Consider the following 23,359-nt stretch of genomic DNA (forward strand, 5'->3'; position numbering starts at 1 on the left):
ATGAGTGCCCAGGGCGCTTAAAAAGTTCAGGCAAATATGAACTACCCTTTCATAAAATTATTCTCATCAATCAATTTGCAAAAGAAATCAGTAAGGAAACCAACACAGATTTCATATTTTCATTCACTTAGCATTTAATTTGAAGTAAGTGAAATTGAAGCCTTAAAAAGGGAGAGGGGCACTTAAGGGATGGGGCACTTATAGGGTCGAATACGGTATGTGTTTTCCAGTAGTGCTCAGGGCTCAGTTGTTCAAAAAGTAATTAGCTAATTAGCTATATAAAGCTAATCACAGTTTAATGCCACTATTCAAATTAAGATAAAATATATTTTTGCAAAAAGTTGACAAAATTGTTTAAGAATCTTGAGAATTTGGATATCCATTCTTTACCTACAATCCTATTTTCGAGAAGATACAACCACAAATTTTGCAGCAAATAAGAAATAAAAAGTGTACTAGTCATGTGATTAAGCTTTAATTATCACATTTTGAACAACTGTGCCCTGGTGATTAAAAAATGTTAGGTATTGTAAGAGAAGGAATTGCAAGTTCTCTGTATTAAACATCAGGGAGTTTTAATTAACTGCTATGCAGTCTCACAATGCAGAGATCAAGGGTTAGTGATTGAATCTTGAGACACTTTTACAAAGGTTTATTTTCAGCTTCAGATACATATGACAGTCTAAGCTGGGTTCCTTGCAGAAATGTTATCTGGCACTTAAAGTAGTATGTTGTATGTAATTATATGTATAGTCAAAATTCAAAAAGCTTTCCTGTTAGTCATTTTGTTGAATAAAAATTCAAAATCTATATGTCATGAAGAATGTGAAAATTTGAGGACCCATACATGTACCAATGCATGTGGGTGGTAAAAGGAAGAATGATACACATGGGCACTCTGCAATGGGTTAGAGGACGCTCGTTTGTCAGGTAATGATACACATGGGCACACTGCAATGGGTTAGAGGACGCTAGTTTGTCAGGTAATGATACGTCAACAAAGAATCAAAAACTTTTCATACAGGCGATTGCAGCTTCATCCACTGCATATTTAATATCACTGAAATTTTACACAGTGTTTTACACATTACAATCTTTTCATATCATACAGTGATAACCATGGTTAAATAATGAATATACAAACTTCAACAGGGATAATAAATAATCTTTATATTTCATTAAAATCAACATTTATATAGGAACATGTACTCTCCATAAGTGTGGAATATTCTGATGCCTAGTGATCAAGATGTCTTACAAGGGCACAAGTGTAAATGCATGACCTATTATGACTATCATCTTAAAACTTGTATATATGCTTCAGAACTCTTCCAGTAATACACTACGGCCAAATATTTAACCCATAGCATCAGAAAAATTCAAATGATTTGTAGGAATTATGATAAAAACAAATCTTCTGCACAAAAAAGGTTAAGGCACAGAGGATTCATGCCCAAATGCTTTACCAATTACTTATTTCATGTAACATAATAATCTTTCATTCAGGACCTTATTCCTGCCGACTAACCTTATGATTTATCATTATTTGTAATTCTTATCAATCATAAATTCATAATTAGGAAGGAGACACATCATTATCAAATATTATCAAATGATAATCAAAATTCTATCACACAATAAAAAGTTAGGCCAGTCCTAAGGAATCCTTAGTTTATAAACCTGGTAAAATGTCCCTGGTATACCTTTTAGGATAGGAACTTGTTGGTTTCTCAAAGTTTGAGGAAATCCACCCATCCTAAACATTCCACATATAAAAACTATTATATTTAGATTTGAAGAATGAGAATTTGGCTTTGAAAAATACAAATGTCCTGCCTGATGTTTTTGTAAAAAATTTCATATAATATTTATGGTAAACTTTCTCATGCTTCTTACTTTTTTTTTTCTACACCTTTAATTGATTCTACACAGTATACATGTACATGTGTGGCTAAATTTTTCCGAGTAAGTAACATAGTTTTGAACCCTAAACAATAATTTTACCTTTCTTTTAACCACCTGATCAATAAAAATATCAGATCTGGAACGACAAAATTATCTGCTTAAAGTGAACAGTCGGGCAAGGAAAGTTGGTAAAAATGGTGTGAATGTATCCAGTATAATTTCTTATGAAATAGAAAAATAAAATTTCCTGTCAAAACCTCTCTGCATACAAAGAAATTAATTTATAGTATAGGAATCCTAAAACATCCTCCCGACTTACTATGTTCGTGGTTACATTTCCACGCAGCCTCACTTTCAAAGAGTTAGGCGAATTTATTTTAGAACTTTTCCTTTTTTCAGTAGTCAGAACTGAGCAACGTAAGCAGAAGTTGACCGTCGTTCTAATATGTGAGAATATTTGGAAGACCAATGAACGCATTTAGACTGGTTTTCATTGCCCAACTATTCACTTTAAAATAATAATTGATCAAAAATGTAATTATAAATCACACAAGGACTGTATATAAAGTCAATCACTCTTTCTGCTACAGTACAGAGAAATATATCATTCACAATTTGCACCACTGATGAACAATATATAGTACAAATATGGTATCATAGAAAATTTCCAAAACAGCAGGCCTAAAGGACCTGTTTGTCTCACTGGGATCTTATGTTAAGTCCTATAACTGATTTTTTATTCATGATACATCTAGATTATTTATTTGGACAAAATTATGGAATGAAAAGAAAGAACACATCAAATGACTTATAAATAAAACCTGCATTCTTCATCATACTATTCAATGTTTAAATTCATCAATAGTTCCTGTTGTCTTTTAATAGGCAAATCAGTGAATCTATATCAATTAAACAACGGTAAACTCAACAATAGGCACAGTAAACCTTGCTCAGAATATCCTTTTTAATGGGGCTTTGAAAACCATATCTGCACCGTGCAAACAATGCTGAAGATGGCACATTGCTGACAAAGGTTGAACATGTTTTGTGGTGGGATGGTCTTGTGTGTTCTGTCAGAGTTGTTTCCACTCCTTTACCCATCAAAAAGAATTAACTCTATCTGATCAGTTACATACATGTATTATTAAAGTCTCAAAAGTCGTATGTAGACTGAATGTAATTACCCGTAAGTCATATGTAGACTGAATGTAATTACCCGTAAGACTACTTCATAATCTGTGTTATATATTTTATCTTTACATGTACCGTACTTCATGAAATATCTGAATCTGGATTTGAGAGCAAGAAAATAATATAATATTACATACAAGAGGCCCATGGGCCTTAACGGTCACCTGATATCAGATACAGAATGAAACAAAGACATGCATATAAACACTATATATTGGCCCATCAAGCCCTTGAAGTCAGACAGTGATTTTATAAATTTGACTTTTTAATCTATGAAGATTATTTGGTTCCATCAAATCTGTATATTCAGAAGAAAGATTTTTGAAATGTTATCCATTTTGAGTTTTTGACCCCTTTTGGCCCCACCCCTCTGGCCCCTGGGGGTCGGCCAGGACCAATATGGATATGATGTTAAAATGCTTTCTCAGGCTAATAATTCTAACCCAGATTGACTAATTTCCTACGAAAACTAAGCAAATAATGGTCCTAAATGTGTTTTTCCTCTATAAACTCTAGTAAACTTGACCCCCTCCCCAGGGGGAAACCTTAGACCCCAGGGTCATATAATTCACAATTTTAGTAAAGGACCTCAAGACTTATCATCTATGAAGAGTATGCGATTCTACCATTTCCAGAATTTCAGAAGATTTTTTAAGTTATAGCCTATTTGACCAATTTTTACCCCGCCCCTAAGGCCCCTGGGGGTCAGTCATGGAAAATTGGTTAATAGGATTCAATGGCCATCTCATACTGATAATTCTGACAATATTTGACTCATTTCCTATTACAAATGATCAAATAATACTCAAAAATGTGTTTTCCCTATATAAACTACAGTAAACTTAACCCCCTCCCCAAGGTAACCTGAGACCCCAGGGTCATATAATATTCACATTTTTTGTAAAGGACCTTAGGACCTTTCTATCTATGAAGAGTATTTAATTCCATCACATCTGTGAGTGGAGAAGAAGATTTTTGAAATTTTAGTCAATTTTACCCCTTCTGCCCCCTCCCATAGCCCCCTGGGGGGTGGGGACCATATAATTCACAATTTTGATTGGCCTTATGCCTTAGAAGGTTTGTGCAAAATTTCATTGAAATTGCTTCAGCAGTTTTGCAGAAGAAGTCGAAAATGTAAATTGTTTACGGACATACGACGGACGACGACGGACAAAAGGCGATTAGAAAAGGTCACTTGAGACTTCGTCTCAGGTGACCTAAAAATTGTGTCATATAATGTATTATTTTAAATTGGAATATGCCTTCTTATCCATAAAATTTCAGTTTGGATAAATAAATCAGGCATGATAAAAATATTACATTCATTCTCGTCACCATTAGTCAAAAGGCTTTTTCACCCTGACATCGGACAATAGGACAATTAAACATCTTTCTGTCAAAGAGTCTGGTGTTAAGAAGGTTCAGCCAATTAGAAAATAAACTATAGCTACCCAATTTTCAAAGGAAACTTTCAATCATTAATATTTCAGTAACCTGTTATCATAGTTTTCTTTGCTGTTTATCATCATTAGTATATTGGTACTCACAAAGTAGCATTATACTGACATTTTTTGAAGGTAGAATTGACTGAGTCTACAATGTGGCATCTTCAACACATGGAAAATCGTTGTCCGTTGAATTATAAACAATATGTAACAAGTTTTATAAATATATATATTAAATATATATCTAGATTATATACATTCATAACCTATAAAACATATTTACACAACAAGAAAATACAAAAGGCCTACACACTGTACAGTAAAAGAGACTCACTCACAAGTTAATGTGTAATCATTGATCATGTACCTAAGATACACAACATCAAACGATTTTGGTTTCTGAAGAAAGGTTTTCATCAAATAGGAGAGAAATTCTATGCAGTTGTATATCAATAAAAGATAATAGTGCCTTCCTATATAAATAAATTAGATCAGATTTAGAATGCATGGATAAATCAAAACCCTATAACCTATAATCATATTGGATTATGGGGCAGAAACTTGGTACTGTAGCAGAAAAATAGAAGTATCTGTAAGTAATAAATGACCCAACTTCTTTGTAAATTTTTGGATGGGCTCAACAGGCCTGCAATTATTTAATGGTGGAGGCATAAAACACACTGCATTGTTACATTTCATGAGGAGAAAATGTCACAATCTTTTCTAATATTAATACACAGTGAGAATGGTTTGCATATTGTCAATATCAAATACTCATAAGCCCCATAAGCAATATTGTTTTGGTGATAGTTTTTTTTTATTACATGGTATTTAAGTTTGTAGAATTAACCTGATTGTGAATATAGTGAAGTTAACTCACTTGTGGCTAAAAACAAGTACATTGTGTACAGTAATATGGCATTGGTCCATCTGACCTTGACAAAAATGGTGCAAAATAAAATATTACATAATAGTAATACCAGGGTGGTACATACTGTCATATAATCCATTATTGTGTAAAGTGGATTATCCATTTCATATCTGAATCTTAATCTGGGATTATGCTTAATAGTTGAATGTACACATGATACAGAAGATAATCAAAAGTTGCATGTACTTTGAATTTTCTTCAAATGACATATCCAAAAGACATAAATAGATTGGGTTATGTTGCACAACTGGCGTAGCAAATGAACTATAGTAGAAATAGAAATACCAATGTAACATGTTTTCTATTTTTGTTTCGCAGGTACAAATTTATCTACCTACTACTGTTGAAAAGATGTTATTATTGTGAAAAAGTTTTAAAGGCAGTGTTGAGACTATTTTGAAAATGAGACGAGAAAAATCACAAGATTTTCATCCTACTTATAAGGGAATTACGATTCAGATCAAGAATAGACTGGTGTACATATCTAAAGCAGAGACTTCACCTCAATCAGTCTGAACTTCCTCAATATCCAGTCTACATGAGATGAAAGTTTTAGTGAAAATTCAACAAACAGAAACAACAACAGAAATAAAATACACTGTAAACTATTTACCAATGTACACCACAGAATTAAATGAAAAAGATAATTTGGGACCTTAAAATGTGGTTTTACCGGTATAAATAGAATGAGGCACATTACAAGTACACATAATTATGTAGTGATAATCTATATGGACTAAAAATATGGCAATCACTCGTAAATCTATAAAACAAGAGGCCCAGAGGGCATGTATCATCCACCTGGTTAACTGTGGAGAAAACGAATCCCTTCTCGTAATTAAGGATGCAACTGATGCAATTATGAGCATCACCTAAGGTTTAGTTTTAGAGAAAAAAATATCTATTTGATAATAGCTAAATAGATTCCACCAGCGGGTCAGCCCGACTATTCATACAATTCTGAATCCCCATCACAGAGTCACCGGTACACCTAGAAATTCACTGTATTTATTTACTCTTGACTGGAACCTACTGTATTTTCTGAATTTACATAAGCTAACACCAAGAAGTATTTTCAGAAATTTGATATTTTTTCTTGAAACCTTAAAAAGTAAATGTATACTGGAATAAAAGTACCTATTGGCTCTTGAGAGTCAATTACTTCTTTGACCTTGATTTAATTTCAATTGAGACCTAGCTCATTCAGGTCATTCATTATTATGTGATATTTAATAAAAATCTGTCAGAGGTGGAGCAACTGACTAGAACACAGACACATTTTGCATGGTATGATGTTTGTACTCTACATTTACATACAAAAAAAGGAAAAAAACATATTTCCATTTTGTTTAACTAACTGGAAAATTACTAAAGAGATTTCAGTTGAAAAGTTTGATGCAAATACAATGTGGTAAAAATGAAATTAACATTATAGAAAATCTGGGACCCTTACAGCAACATCAATAATTACACACAAATAACTAGTACATAGATAAGTGAACATGTGAATTACATTTGTAAGTGTTCTAAATTTAATTGTGACTTTAATGTAATGACCAGAGGGATTAAATCATCAAGCCTAGCTTAACACAAGACTGATATAACACAATCAACTTTTTCCATATAAATGTTTATAGTACAAAATGGTTAAAAGATTATCTAATAGAAATAGCAGAACGGCATGCATACTTTAGATACCAGCTCCAAAGCAATCTCGAGTAGAAAAATCAGTTAAAACTTCTTTACAATAAATAAAGTTAAAATCCAAATGTTCTTTGGAATCTTTAAACATTTGTACACACTATAGGTCTTTGGAATCTTTAAACATTTGTACACACTATAGAATTATATTTTTGACTATTGGAGAATATTATTATCAAAATTTGCTTGTATATTTGTAATAAATAGGACCGTATTATACTTACAAAGTTTTTCAATAATGAGGTAACTTTACAATGTAAACAATATATACAATTTACAATAAAACACATTATGGACATCACAGTGGTGTTTCAATGTTACATAGATCTGCGATACAAACATACTTCATGAGCTATTTCATAGAAATAAACAGAAGTTTACCCGGATAATTATGTGAAAACATGGCATATACATGTGAGGCCACCTAAGGTATACATGTGAGGCCACCTAAGGTCTTCAATAAAATATTCTCTGTTTGGTATGAACCAACCTACATTTATGTACCATGTTTGAAAGTGAGTGAGAAGGAAGGGATTTTTTTGTGTGCACTATTTTATTTCCGTTTTTTTTTTAAAATTTTTTAATTTTTTTTTTTTTTTTTTTTTTTAAATATTATCTAGAAAAGTAGGTCCACAATTAACCCTCACTATACAAACACTATCAACAGCCTCTGCAATTTCAAGCGTTTAATTAACCTGCTACATTTTGAATTGAAAACAACATTATTTCCATTTTTTTTTTAAATTTTGGGTCATTGAAATGTTTCCCGAGTTGGTTGGTCGATTTCAAACAAATAATATTTTATTTTTGGCCTTTTATTGGCTGTAATAGTTTATTTTGAAATGTTCGATCAGGGAGAATGCAGTATTCAGATTTAAAATCTAAAATAGGTTTAAATTAACATTTACGGCATATATATATATACATTGTACGTCTTAATAATATTCTCATATTACAAGTCAAAGCCATCTATAAGGACATGCAATATTTGGTTTAGAAAGAAAACAAAAACAATTCAGAATTTAAAAAATCACGATAAATGAAAAAAAAAAAAAGACAATCGAGTAGAATTACTAGGAGTATCGTTCTATTTAGACTAAGGGCAAATTGCACGAGTTCATGGTACTTTAATTTGCTTTGATAATTACAACAGTTGAAGTAATACAATAATCATTATATATTATATACTTCATAGGTTGTTTATTATTTTGAAAAAAATATTTAAAAAATACTGTTATAAATAATTCTTAAAAATTTGAGGTTTTCAACAATTATAATTAATTATAAACATTAAATGCGTATACATACAACAGTACTTGCAGATTGTATTCGATGTCTTAAATGGTATTTATGTTCATTGGCGCCGTAGATAAAATCCTGCACCTCTGAGTAGACAAAGCATAGCCAGATTACAATGAAAACAAGTCCAGGTGAAGTGATGTTTATAGATTATGAAAGAACTGGGTCGTTGTAAAAGTCATTAATATTAAGTCTGAAGTATTTGCTTAATACAAAGTTATCTGCACTTGTCGAAACTTAATAAATGTTGCATCATATTTTTTACGAACACAATCATCATATACCGGTATTTGTTATTTATAAGAAAACCACATATTTTCTGCTCAGAACTAATGACGCTACAACTGATGCCTAACGGCGGAAAGAGCAGATCACTTTACAAAGCCAGAATTCATTCGTGACATTTCCATTAAAGCTGAAAAAAACCTGTTTAAACCATTACAATTATCCAGTTAAAATATCTTCTAGTTTACAATTATACTACTAGCTAAATTTACAAAGTTAAAAAAAAAATAATCCTCTGAATTGCACTGCTTTAGCTTAAGGCAGAAAATCATTGAAACTTATAAGAGTATTTTGTGCACAAGCTCATTGGGACAAAGATCAATTAATCACCAAATTGCACACATAATTTTTCAGAATCACATTCCATAATTTCTACAATTATTCAACACTTTATTCTCACTAACATCTAATTATCGTTTCTATCTCGATTAATTACATTAAGGCAGATTTTTTTCATTGATTGAACAAATCAGAAACTTCTCCGTTACAAAAATACATGCTAAGTATACACAATTAAATTCCACCAGAAACCTAGTGGTTTGCATAAAGACTGCCCTCAGGGAGTATTCTTCTTTAGGAATTCTGTATTTTGCACACAAAAATATGAATTTACAATATTTGAGCTCCTCATGTAATTATATACAAATAAAATGTCACAACACACAGTGGCCATCGTCGTCAACAACAACTATCACAAACCACCAGACGTCCGATGTGTGGATGATAAAATATGGAACAACAGGGTTAAAAGATTGTCTATGAAAGTTTTGATTTCAAATTCTAAATATCATCACAGTAGCTTTAAAGCTTGTCAAATTACAACATTTTGAATGTAGTCATTGAGCACCTTCTCTCTGCATGGAAAGTAATAATGTCCTCGATATGTCTTGATTTCCATGTAAGTAAACATCATGCACCTCCTTCCTCAGACAAATCTTAGAACTGGATTAAATTTTTATCACACTTTCCTGCAAAGCACTTAAGTATGCACTAGCTAATATAAAAGTGTCTGAATTTCCTGACCAGATTCTTCATGAGGGCACCAGGCATCCTAAACAGGCACCAGAAAAACACGCACCAGGCATCTTAAACAGGCACCAGGCATCTTAAACAGGCACCAGGCATCCTAAACAGGCACCTGACATCTTAAACAGGCACCAGACATCTTAAAAAGGCACCAGGCATCCTTAACAGTTACCAGGCAACCCAAACAGGCATCAGGCATCTTAAACAATCATGCCTCTTCCTTGACTAAATCAATTGAATGTTCAATCCACAAACAGAACCTTTTATGTCCGAGCCAGAAAGTTGGTATTTTGACCATAACAGAAGGCCAGCCAATGTTGTTATCTGTCACCAAAATAAATGTGTATTTGTAAACAGTGTTTCCTAAGAACAGAAAGAGGGACGCTCAGTCATACTGCTCTGACACTAGGAAAGAAACAGCTACCGGGAGCAAGGACACACAGCTTTGTACTTCTTTTATAAAAAAGTGAATGTCCACAAAAGCATGTAAGACCTTGCTCCCTGTGTAATCATAGAGGCCAGGGAATGTCATTGAAATCTATAGGGCCCCCTAGCCCAGCATCGGCCTCTAATAAACTGACAATTATTGACATAGCTGCCTCGTCGTTGCCGTCTGAACCGTCCATGTCCTCGACAGCTTGCTGCTCTGCGATGACATTCTCTATCAAACTTGACTCGGACATCCAACAGGATGGTGTACTCGTACTTGGAGCTGTTGACACAGAAACGAATTATGACGTCAATTATGAAAGCAAAACTGTTTAACAATCAAACTAAAATTCATTTTTCAGCTTCAGCTACTTTTTCTGCAAAGTCAGACAAAGGTAATCTTTAATAAAACATCATTGCTTTACTTGCTGTTGTCACAATGAGAAAAAATAAATGTATATCTATTCATTGCTGTTAAATATGAATAATGATTTTGATTAGGTTAATGGAATCCTAAAATATGACAAAATATCATATCTTGTTCAAGGGCTACCTTTCTCTTGAGTAGATTTCAATTCTTTTCAATTAAACAAAGATGAAGATTCATGTTGCTGCTGCATTTATTGTGTAATAATTTTACATTAATTACTTACTGGAAGTCCTTAACGACAGCCAATAATTATATTAATTACTTACTGGCAGCCCTTAACGACAGACCGTTGATTGGTGCAGAGCATGTTGCAGTAGACGTGAGGAGAGTGGATGAACCGGAAGATATGTGAAGGGGTGATGACCTGGATGCTGTAATATGTCAGAAATTTATATAAAAGTAGGAATATGTGTAAGATTAATAGAATCTCTCCTTAACAAGAGGGTGTGACAACAAAATCACAACCTGAGGGGGGTATTTTTTTTAGTTTAACCCTAGGGTTTGACTGAGATCTCTCACAGCTGAAACTGTCGATAAATCAGTGCATGGTAGGAGAAATTAATTTCTACCCCATCAGATAGAAATATCTGCAGCTCTGGTGAGGGTAAGATTTCTTGGTCTTACCTATGGCAAGACAGCCTACAAGAGTAGAACATATTCACCTGCTAACCCCGCTAACCCCGAAGTTGTAAAACCTGATATGCAAATAACCATTAGTCTGTGCATTCCATATCAACTTTGACCTTGAGCTTGTGCTTCAGGCACATGCTGAACTTTGACCTAATGCTCATTGCAGTTGGAAGTCAACCTGCCATCACATATTTTGTTGATGTTTACTCTGTGCATTTTAATTGTGTTGATATAACATACGTTAATATTTCTTTGACTTTATGTATTTCAAAATGATTTAGATTACAAACACAAACAGTTCAACATTGGTTTTGACCAAATAAAATAATTCCAATTTTTTTTTACAGTTTTTGTACAATAAATTTTTGCTTTGCTTTTTTGATATTTATAGTTTTTAACATCTTTTGGCAAAAAAAGGATTATTCCCTAGCGAGATAGAAGGACAGTGAAATCTCTACCCTCGATAGTCATGAATCTCTTCCTCAGGTAGAGATTTCTCTGTCCTACCTTCAAGGTAGGGAAATATCCTGTAAGTCTCTGCCTGCACATGAAATCTGAATATATAGGAGGTAACACTTCAACAGTAGTTGAAAGAAAACACACAAAGGACAACTTTATTATACATATATATATATATATCAACCAGCGAGTTTAAAATTCTTTGTTAATTCTTAAATAATGTAAATGCATTATCTATTTTAGGGTAGTGAAATTATAGGTAAATGCGAAAATCTGTGAATCATTATTTTTTGCGAAGATTTAATTTGTGCAATTTGGTGGTTCCATACCAGAAATAACCTTTTACAAAATTAAACATGAATTAGTCCTCCAAAGTCAGGGCCAAAAGCCCTGAAATGAAACTACCACTAATCAAAATAAGTACATTTACAGTCTACATTTTATCACATAACTGACCCGTCTAGCTATGTCATACGGCCATGTCATAAATATTGTAAGACACTTATGTAATAACACTATTGTGACGTCACATGTAGTTTTGATGCATAATCTTTATATGATGTCGCATGATTGTCTCATTAGACAAAAAAGTCACATCCGAGCCGGATTTCTACTGTTTTATATAGAGACAAAATTAAATTAAAAAGTTTCACTTATATTTCTATCAATAAAAGTTATGTGATAAATAGAATCTCATACTCATGACTATATAATATGAAATTTATCAAACTCGTTAAAGAATTTGATATGCCACTCGCCTAAAGGCTCGTGGCATATCAGATTATTGAACTTGTTTGATAAATTTCATATTACATAGCCACTCATGTAAGATCCTCTATATCTCTAATACATATTATCTTTTTCATTTTTAAAAAGTGGCGTGATTTAGAACTGTATAAGGAGCGTACCTGATGTGATGGTGCTGCACTGTGTTCTTGTTTTGGTACTGGTAACAAACTGAAATAGGGACACAATGTCATCACACTTCAAATACTAACAACTTGGCTAATGTAGAAGAAATCAAAGTAAAGTTACTCTTAAATAATGTCTTGCTAAATCCAATTCTATATAAAATACTTCATTTTAGGATTCAAGTTTTTAACTCATTCACTCCTGAAATTCCAAAATGGACTATTCCAGTCTTTGAACTTGAAGAATTTAAATGCATCTTCAGGGGTGAAAGGTTAATTTATTTTATGGGTAGCCTATAAAACAATGATAAAAGTATTAAGTACAGGTGACATTGTTGTAATTATATATTTGTTGTTTCATCGCAACCATAAACAAGAGGCCCAGAGGGCCTATATCTCTCACCTGGATTGTAATGCCAAGTTATGTTCTAAATACATTAAACTCTATTCCCCTTCCCCCAAAGATGTTTCTGGCCAAATTTGGTTACAATCTATGTAGAACCTTATAACTAGTAGCGATTTAACTATTTTCCTTTATTTCCCCTATTGGGCCCCGCCCCTCCTGCCCCTGGGGGGGTCAAGAGCCAAAATTTATACGAATTCTGTTCCCCTTACCCCAAGGATGTTTCTTGCCAAATTTAGTTAGCATCCATGCAGACCTCTATGACTAGTTGCGATTTAAAGGATTTACCGCTATTTCCCCTATTGGGCCCTGCCCTTCCTGCCCCCGGGGGGTAAGAGCCAAAATTTATACAAACTCTGTTCCCCTTTCCCCAAGGATGTTTCTGGCCAAATTAGGTTAGAATCCATGCAGAATGCTATGACTAGTAGCGTTTTAAAGGAAATGTTGACAGACGGACGACGGACGCCGCGCCATGACATATGCTCCTTCGGGCGAGGTGAGCTAAAAAGCAAACATTCTACACAACATTTCATTAATAAAGTATCAGACATAATGAAATCGATGAACTTATTAGGTATATTTTAATTATAAATATGACTTTATTATCACAATTTTACTTTTCGACACATAAACAACATAGGCTATACATACAATATAATTAAGAGCTACAGTGGTTACTTACAGATTCAGGTGAGGGAGTACTAGTAGGGTTGGTACTGTCAGCTAGGGCTGTGGCTGTATTACTGCTGCCCTGACCACTGTAATACAGGAGTCATAACAATGATGTAAACCGAGGATTTCTAGATTTCTAAGATTGCTTATTAAGATGACTTTTTTCATTAAATTTTTCTTCAAAACCACTTGTTTAATTTACAAGCATATCCTAATTTTTGGTTCATCATTTTCACAAGGATTTTAACCATTTTATCTGAGAATGCAATCTTTTTTTATGTCACATCGGGTACCTAACTAGCAGATTGACATTTGGTTATGGTGATTTACCGTTGTAGTTCTAGTATTTCCTCTGCTATCTGCCTGCCAATACGGCCCGCTCCTAGACGTGTGCCACTAGCCATTCCTGGCACACTAAGCTGACTACGCTCAGACTGACTCGGAATTTCTGTGAATGAAAGAGCATACAGGATACCAGATATTACAACAACAAAGCTGATTTTTTTCATCAACAAAGAAAATAAATCAACATCACCTACAAGAATGTAAAAGGGTGAGAGTAGTGTGCCGCCTGCTGGGCTTGAATACCCAGTTTCAAATTGACTGGTCCACTGTTACTGAACTAAAGCAAAGTTTTCCCTACTGCGAAGCAAGAAGGCGACAGAATCACCATTTACAATTCAAACCTGCTGCAAAAGTATATGCAATTTGGCTTTCAATTACTAATATGTCTACTTCTAATATGTGTAACAGGAGAGGAGAAAATGTAGCCGCCAGACCGGGATTTGAACCCGGGACCCTCCGAAGACTAGCTGAGTGCTCTTACAACTGAGCTACGTGGTCTGTAGGTATGCTTGCATTAAGTTTGTATAGATTGTCTTTATTAGGTAATAATTAAAACCTGCTACAAAAGTATATGTAATTTGGTTTTTAATTACTAATATGCTTACTTCTAATATGCAACATGTAAGATACAGAAAAGTATTTTCTGTAGGTATATATTTTAAAATTGTTTGTGCCAAGTTACAATAGATTGTCTTTAAGCAGTAATAACCAGTACCAGTTTGGAGAAGCCAAGTAATCAATAGTACTGACTGTAAAATAGCAAGTTAGAAGCTTGCTTCAGGTAAGAATATGTGTTATAATTAACGTTTTACTGAACTGATTGTTTTGAGGTCAGGTGCACTTTACCTACAATATTATCCTTTATATTCTTTCAAGATAGTTTACTTTTTGACTAAATATCAGATTTCTAAGATCAGATGACACATAATGATGTTCAACTTCAAGCGAATCAATTTAACACTTACCTAATTCATTGTCTTCGTAATTATTTTCTTCACCATCAAAACCTATCCCTGAAGTTCCAGTACTGATTTCCTGCCCTGAGCTGCTTACCTCCTGTGAACTATGAACCCAAACAACAAAATTAGGATTGAATCTGACTGTAAGCCATTGATTTATTTATAGCCCCACAACAACTCATTTGGTAACCATGGCAGCCAAGTGCTCGAATATATGTTATGGTGAGTAAAGGCCATGATTTAGATTGCCATCAGAGTTAATCATAATATGGCGGTTTCCAGATCCCAAAACGACGTGGGTAAAGTACTATTTACCGTCGATTAGTCCCACCTTAGGGATATTATGACGTCACAAAAATCACGTCAAGTGGGACTAATCAACGGTAAAAAATACTTTACCCACGTCGTTTTGGGATCTCGAAACCGCCATATTAAACTTCTACCTCAAACCACTATAGTATTTTGATTTACTTACGGTATAATGGTGTTTGTAGACACTATGTACTCCACCTCCTTTGTCCATGGATTGTGAAAACTAAAGATTCGAGATCGTAAATGTATAAAGGATCCATCCTTGATTTTGAACCTATAAACACTTGTCTCCACTTTCTCTTTTGATTTTAGCACTGTAAGTATACATTTCATGAATATTACTTGGTATACATTAAATACAAAGTGAATGTAATTTACTCATAAAAATAACATATTGCCCAGTTTCATCACAATCATGTAAAACAATGGTTATATACACATATCAGAATTCTTACAAAATTTGTTGTTTTTTTTGCAAGGTTTTGGAATTTTAATTCATATCTTTGACAGGAGAACTTGTACATTTTTTTATCAAAAGTTCTCAGATTTATACTTAACATAAAACTTAATCATTTACCAGCTACCATGATTCAGATTCTCCAAGAGGACCCCTACCTTTTCTGTGAGTTTCAGCCATCTCCGAGACATCGTCCTGGTGATAATACTCATATACTGATGTACCTAACAGTTCCTGGGGTAGGTACCCTAGTAAAATGGTAGCTCTACAATAAAACCATAATATAAAATTATTCAGTTAGTCACTGAAAACATTACACCATACACAAAATATTTCATAATAATAAAGTCACTAGACACATACAAGTCAAAAACACCAGCTAATCTTCACCTTTGAACTCACTTTACCGAAATAATTGGATCGTTTAATGTTTTATCATGCCGTACCTTTACATGAAGGGGGCCAAAAGGAGATAAAGCAGTGGAGGAGCTTTTTATCCTCCAGTGGAAATTCACTTTTTTTCAGTATTTTTGAAACATATTACATGTAATTTTTGGAGGTAGAGATTCAGTTTGACTACCAAAAGAAGGGAATGAGATTAAGGCTGGGTTGGCCCCTCTCTATTGTAAACCTCTTCATATTAATTAACCAGATATAGATGTTCGTGTGATTTCGTGAGAGCACTCTAACGGGGCTGCTAATGGTTTAATAGCAACTAAATGTATAAAACGCAAAAATTAATTCATCTTTTTCGGTAAGAACACTTGATTGCAAATTGATGTAATCATAAAATGTTGAAAATAACAACAATGCGGAACTTTGTGTGAGATTCACAGTAAATGTGTGCCTGCTCTAAGACTCATATACAAAATTTGAAGCAAGTCAAAACTATCTTAAAAGTATACAATTGGTAATAGCCATGGTCATCTTTCTCATAACAGTTGCCAAACATACCCTTGATCAACATAGGAGAATTTGCCGTCGATGCTGTGTTTGGATATGTACTCTATTGGGCGGACATTGATTTTATCATTGGTTGAAATCTGTAGCTGGTCTAGTGATGATTTCACTTGACAGACAGCAACAAGACAACTGAGGTTACAGTTATCATCAGCCTCGTCCGTCTCTCCTAGATCAACTTTGGACGTCGACCAGGACTTTAAGTAGCCCGTACAGTGGATCAAAATGTAGGATTTCCGATCTGAATAACATCATGCATCTTAGATTATAGTATATGGCATAGTATTGAAATGAACAGGGTAAAGCAACAATGTTTCTGAAATCATTTCTACATGCATCATACAGTTGTGACCTTGTTAGTTTGAACTTGTATATTTTGAAGCCACTGTTTAATTAAAAGTACATTGTATTGTGTTGATCTAGACAAATCTTATGGCATTCAAATATCTAAGTTGGATAACTCAAGTTTTACCAAAGTCCTCTCAGTTGTGTGGTGGAATGGTGGTGATGAAGAATAACTAGGCATCACTCTTGTCTATACTGAAGAAAACTGCTGAAGAGACTGACCAGTCACATGACTGTACTGACCCATTGCCCTACTAATACTTCTGACCAGTCATTGTACATGTTGTGCTAGTTATGACTAATACTATCCACACTGAATATGTGTGTATATATAACATGTAGACTAGCTAAACAGAGAATGGATTGTCTCTCTTCATAAAGAGAATTTATGTATAAGTATATAAATTTTTATTTAACAAGATATGAATCTAAATTTTGGCTTAATTCACTTAACTCCTTAGCATGCTCGTTAAATTGTTTATATGAAACTCATTTATTTCAGTAATCTACCAGTAATAGGATTTTCCATCCTGACTAACCTGATTTTTTCCGTCTCTGACAGAAATCAATGTCATCTTTTTCCGACTTGATTGAAGTTAAATCTCTATTGCCACATTTCATTTGACAGAAGAAAGCTCTGCGGGCCCCAGAACACAGGTGTGTGGGTGTTGGGCGATGAGTAAACTCTGTTTTCACCGGCATCATCGCTACAAATAAACAATCGCTACAGATAAACAATCGCTACAGATAAACAATCGCTACAGATAAACAATCACTACAGATAAACAATCACTAAAAATTGCTCCAAATAAATCAAAGTACTGAAAGTACTGAACTGAAAAAGCGTCAATGTGACAAAAATATAGTTCAAAGAAGGCAACTATGTCATTATTAACTTTTTAGAATGTGTATTTTATATCAAGTCTCATATCATTATCTACTTGGGTTATTGCTCTTCCAAGCGTTCGTTTAATTCATTTTTGATAGATAGTTAAGATTGCAGACAATCTATACCATTTCCCCCCATAGAATCAAGACGAATTAAAAAAAAAAAATTTAAAAAAAAAAAAGTTTTTGAGAAAATGCTAGAAAATTTCTGTGTGATTTGAGCATATCTTGAATTCAACTGTTTCAATAAATACATGTATTTACAGTCATTGCCATGACCCTTTCAAGGGAAACAAGCTCACTTTTTCTTAAAACTCATTTAAGGAGAAAAGTAAAATCTGACACATAGATATCCCTTCATAAGGATCTATGTGCAATATATATAATATGCATGTAAACATTTTCTATGAACTCTGTGGTAAAGATCTATTACATTACAGAAGGAAGGACCAATAATCAAATAACTATCAAGAAAAGAAATGAAATGGCACTAACAAACAAGAAGCCCAGAGGGCCTCTTTTGCTCACCTTATACCTGGTTTGTAATGCCAAATAAAGTTCTGAATACAGGTTCATTGTTTCTTTTCTGAAGGAATGTGAATATTTACCTGTAATTCCCCTATTTAGCCCCACTCTTTCTGCTCCAGGGGGTCAAAGCCAAAATTTATACAAATTATGCTACCTTTCCCCAAGGATGTTTCTGGGCCAAATTTGGTTACGATCCAAGCAAAACTATATGACTAGTAGCGATTTAAATGATTTACCTTTATTTTCCTTAATGGGCCCCATCCTTCCTTCCCACGGGGAGTCAGAGCCATAATTTAGGCAAAATCTATTCCCTTCCCCCAAGGATGTTTCTGGCCAAATTTGGTTACAATCCACGTAGAACTCCATGATAATTAAAGTAGCGATTTAAATGATTTATCGCTATTTCCGCTATTGAGCCCTGCCCCTCCTGCCTCCAGGGGTCAAAGCCAAAATTAATGCAAACTCTATTCCCTTTCCCCAATGGTTAATTTTGGCCAAATTTGGTTTTAATCCAAGCAGCACTCTAGGACTAGTAGTGATTTATAGGCTTTCAGACTGGTTAAATAAAATGGAAAATATTTCTTGTGATAATGAGCAGCAAGTGTAACAGCTTCAGATTTACATCACAGTTCTAACACTGGCAACTGCAAGTCCACTTTGCGTGATGACATCTTTGTTTAGAGTGGGCCATTTACACTATATGCTGAGCGTCACGATATTTCATTGTATCTGTATCCCAGTATTTGATACTTCCTCGTAAAGGAAAGGATGCATCAGTTGGCAATCGTGCGAAATCATTATGAGCCTGCTAAACTAAAATTTGTCGTATTTGTTAGCTTCCGCATAGATCAGTGGCATCGGTTATCCAGACGTCTGATGCCAGCATATGTAGTCAATAAAGCGTCTGTTTGACTGAGATTTGTCTAATTCAGCGGTTCGTCCTAATGACATGATTACAATACGAACATACCTGTTCTCCAAGATGTCTAAGCCTATCAATATAAACACAAACAACTGTTGTGTCTTTTTTATGTCACGATGAATCTCAATGTTGTCATTATATAATAGATTATAAATGTATATTATCAACATACCATTAGGTACTTACATACCAAAATCCTGGCGATATTCCTTCAGTTAGTGTTACCCAAACCAGAAGTTTACATTTAAATATATGCTAATGACTGCCGAGAATTATGGCATCAATCGCTACCACTCATGCAAATTATCCACACTATTTTCCATTTATAGACGTTCATGCTATAGTTTTTGTAGAAATGTTTGGAACTATACTATTTAAGGAAATACCACAGAAGTTATTTATGCAATTTAACTGCATTATGACAGCATATTTCTTCTAGGAATAGGAAAAAGGAATGCAAATGAGAGTTTAATTGCATCTGAATTAGTTTAAATCATCCCGCCCTTATCAATAATTGCTATAAATAAACAATCCCTAAACATTGTTTCAAATAAATAATCACTAAATACTGCTAAAAATAAACAATCCCTTAACATTGCTACAAATAAACATGTGATTATCACGATGGCAGTTGATCTGAAGAAAATTTCATTTAGTGTACTTTTATAACTTAACCCATCCATCCATGAAAACACATTTAGATTCTTCTAAATAAATGACAGGAATAGTCTATTTTGGAATTTCAGGGGTGCATGAGTTGATGTTTAAATGAAACACAGCAGTTAATTTCCTACTTCTTGCATCAATGAGTTTTTCTCGCGGAGAGAGATCCGACGATGACAACTGCTCCTTGACTTTACTGATATCTCTTGGATGTAGATAGTCAAACATGCTCTGGCCAATCAGGTCATTCTGTGGAAATAGAAAACACTTGTCAGCATATGTGGAATTCTTATTTCTGAGTCAGCATCAATGTTTGTGATGTGCCAATTTTTCAAACCTCAGCATCAATAATTAAATACAAATGTAATTCACATGTAAAATTAACACTTATGAATACGTGCCGGCATAGTTATATTTATTTACCGGTATATCAAAGATAACACAAATAAGCAAAAAATTCCACTTTGAGAACTCTATTTCTTACTTTACTTTCGCATTTAAACAAGATTTTTGGATGAAAACAAATTACAAAATGCGAAGAAAAAATGAAGAAAAATAAAAAATGCAAAGAAAAATGAAGTAATTATATAAAATAACAAAATGCCAAGACAAATGAAATCATGCTGTGATAAAGAAAAAAAAAGAGCTAAAATTGGGGTCAAAATTGATTTTTCTTTTATTTCCTTCCTGAAACACAAACTTTTTGAACCAAGCCCATAATTCAATTTCAAGGTCGAAAGAATCACTTCTCAATATAATCTGTGCTCTTTTATTACCATTTGACTTTTCCTTGAGGACAATGATATTGTATCTAATCATCATCAAAATGTTCTTTGAAAGTCCAACTTATTTTAATCACAGTGAATCCAACGAGTGCCAGTAAAGATAGCATTTGAATACAGGGCAATAAAAAACTTTTATGAACTAGTTAAAAGATAATAAATACTTCTGATATTGCTTGCCTTGAAATTTATGCTCCAAAAATAAAACCCTAGTCAAATACATCCTTTTGTATAACAATTCTAGGAGAACTAAATGGTCGAGATGATATCGTTCCGGTTGGTTAATTGATCTCGTTTAACATCCTATTTACAGGTAAGATCATTAAAGGATAACCTTCCTTATGTGGAATTTGTATGTTTTAGGAGGCTGCAATATATCCGTGGTGTGTTTCTATAAAATAGTCTAACTTTAGCCATTTCTATAGTGTTACCACAAACACTAAACACCCCACATCTCTATAAAATAGTCCAACTTTAGCCACTTCTATAGTGTTACCACAAACACTAAACATCCCATGTCTTTATAAAATAGTCCAACTTTAGCCATTTCTATAGTGTTACCTCACCATATAAACACTAAACACCCCACGTCTCTATAAAATAGTCCAACTTTAGCCATTTCTATGGTGATACCACAAACACTAAACACCCTACGTCTCTATAAAATAGTCCAACTTTAGCCATTTCTATAGTGTTACCACAAACACTAAACACCCTACGTCTCTATAAAATAGTCCAACTTTAGCCATTTCTATAATGTTACCAAAAACACTAAACACCCCACGTCTCTATAAAATAGTCCAACTTTAGCCATTTCTATACTGTTACCACAAACACTTAACACCCCACGTCTCTATAAAATAGTCCAACATTAGCAATTTCTATTGTGTTACCACAAACACTAAACACCCTACGTCTCTATAAAATAGTCCAACTTTAGCCATTTCTATAGTGATACCACAAACACTAAACACCCACCTATAAAATAGTCCAACTTTAGCCATTTTATAGTGTTACCACAAACACTTTAGCACATTTTTAAAATAGTCCAACTTTACCTTTCACCACAAACACTAAACACCCCACGTCTCTATAAAATAGTCCAACTTTAGCCATTTCTATAGTGTTACCACAAACACTAAACACCCCACGTCATTATAAAATAGTCCAACTTTAGCCATTTCTATAGTGTTACTCACCACAAACACTAAACACCCCACGTCATTATAAAATAGTCCAACTTTAGCCATTTCTATAGTGTTACCTCACATAAACACTAAACACCCCACGTCTCTATAAAATAGTCCAACTTTAGCCATTTCTATAGTGTTACCACAAACACTTTACACCCCACGTCTCTATAAAATAGTCCAACTTTAGCCATTTCTATAGTGTTACCACAAACACTAAACACCCCACGTCTCTATAAAATAGTCTAACTTTAGCCATTTCTATAGTGTTACCACAAACACTAAACACCCCACGTCTCTATAAAATAGTCCAACTTTAGCCATTTCTATAGTAATACCACAAACACTAAACACCCCACATCTCTATACAAGAGATCCCAGAGGGATCTTGGCGCCCACCAAAGAATGATCTATGTCTGACAACAGAAAGAGGGATCTTTTCCCTGCTTTTCAAACTTTTACTACATACTATATATGAACCTTGAGAAAGATCTTTTCAGTACTTTCTGAGATATGTAGCAGTAACAAACTTCAATTATCAAAATTCAAGATGGCTACCTGTCGATCATCTTGCTGACCGATCTGTCCCAAAATGCAATATGCATAACTAGGGTCGTAGGGGAACCTACATATAAAATTTGAGAAAGATTCCTTCAGTACTTTCTGGGAAATAGTGTTAACAAACTTTAACTATCAAAATCCAAGATGGCCGCCAGTCGGCTATCTTGTTGACCGATCACTCCCAAAATGCAATATGCACAACTAGGGTTCAAGGGGAACATGCATATGAAATTTGAGAGAGATCCCTTCAGTACTTTCTGAGAAATAGCGGTAACAAACTTTAACTATCAAAATCCAAGATGGCCGTCAGTCGGTCGGCCATCTTGTTGACTGATTGGTCCCAAAATGCAATATGCACAACTAGGGCCCTAGGGGAACCTATATATGAAATTTGAGAAAGATCCCTTCAGTACTTTCTGGGAAATAGCGGTAACAAACTTTAACTATCAAAATCCAAGATGGCCGCCGGTCGGCCATCATTGTTGACCGATTGGTCCCAAAATGCAATATGCACAACTAGGGCCCTAGGAGAACCAACATATGATATTTGAGAAAGATCCCTTAAGTACTTTCTGAGAAATAGCGGTAACAAACTTTAACTATCAAAATCCAAGATGGCCGCCAGTCGGCCATCTTGTTGACCGATCTGTCCCAAAATGCAATATGCACAACTAGGGCCCTAGGAGAACCAACATATGAAATTTGAGAAAGATCCCTTCAAAACTTTCTG

At 34.1% G+C, this 23,359-nt stretch overlaps 2 protein-coding genes across 3 annotated transcripts in view; both read right to left on the reverse strand.

Annotated features, from left to right (window-relative positions):
- LOC138329345 (zinc finger and BTB domain-containing protein 49-like) overlaps nt 1-23,359 on the reverse strand; it is a 265,156-nt gene that overhangs the window by 75,535 nt on the left and 166,262 nt on the right. The gene's annotated exons all lie outside the window — the stretch shown is intronic.
- LOC138329343 (protein cycle-like) overlaps nt 7,621-23,359 on the reverse strand; it is a 71,210-nt gene continuing 55,471 nt past the window's right edge. For both annotated transcript variants that reach the window (XM_069276261.1, XM_069276262.1), the window contains exons 9-19: nt 20,228-20,345; nt 17,635-17,802; nt 16,745-16,991; nt 15,949-16,055; nt 15,497-15,647; nt 15,028-15,125; nt 14,048-14,165; nt 13,728-13,803; nt 12,640-12,688; nt 10,909-11,013; nt 7,621-10,495 (exon numbers count right to left, since the gene is read on the reverse strand). In XM_069276261.1, coding sequence (XP_069132362.1) covers nt 10,293-10,495; nt 10,909-11,013; nt 12,640-12,688; nt 13,728-13,803; nt 14,048-14,165; nt 15,028-15,125; nt 15,497-15,647; nt 15,949-16,055; nt 16,745-16,991; nt 17,635-17,802; nt 20,228-20,345 — 1,440 coding nt within the window. In that variant the 3' untranslated portion in view covers nt 7,621-10,292. The remainder of the gene's footprint in view (nt 10,496-10,908; nt 11,014-12,639; nt 12,689-13,727; nt 13,804-14,047; nt 14,166-15,027; nt 15,126-15,496; nt 15,648-15,948; nt 16,056-16,744; nt 16,992-17,634; nt 17,803-20,227; nt 20,346-23,359) is intronic.

Source organism: Argopecten irradians, chromosome 8, assembly GCF_041381155.1.
Source record: "Argopecten irradians isolate NY chromosome 8, Ai_NY, whole genome shotgun sequence".
Taxonomy (NCBI): domain Eukaryota; kingdom Metazoa; phylum Mollusca; class Bivalvia; order Pectinida; family Pectinidae; genus Argopecten; species Argopecten irradians.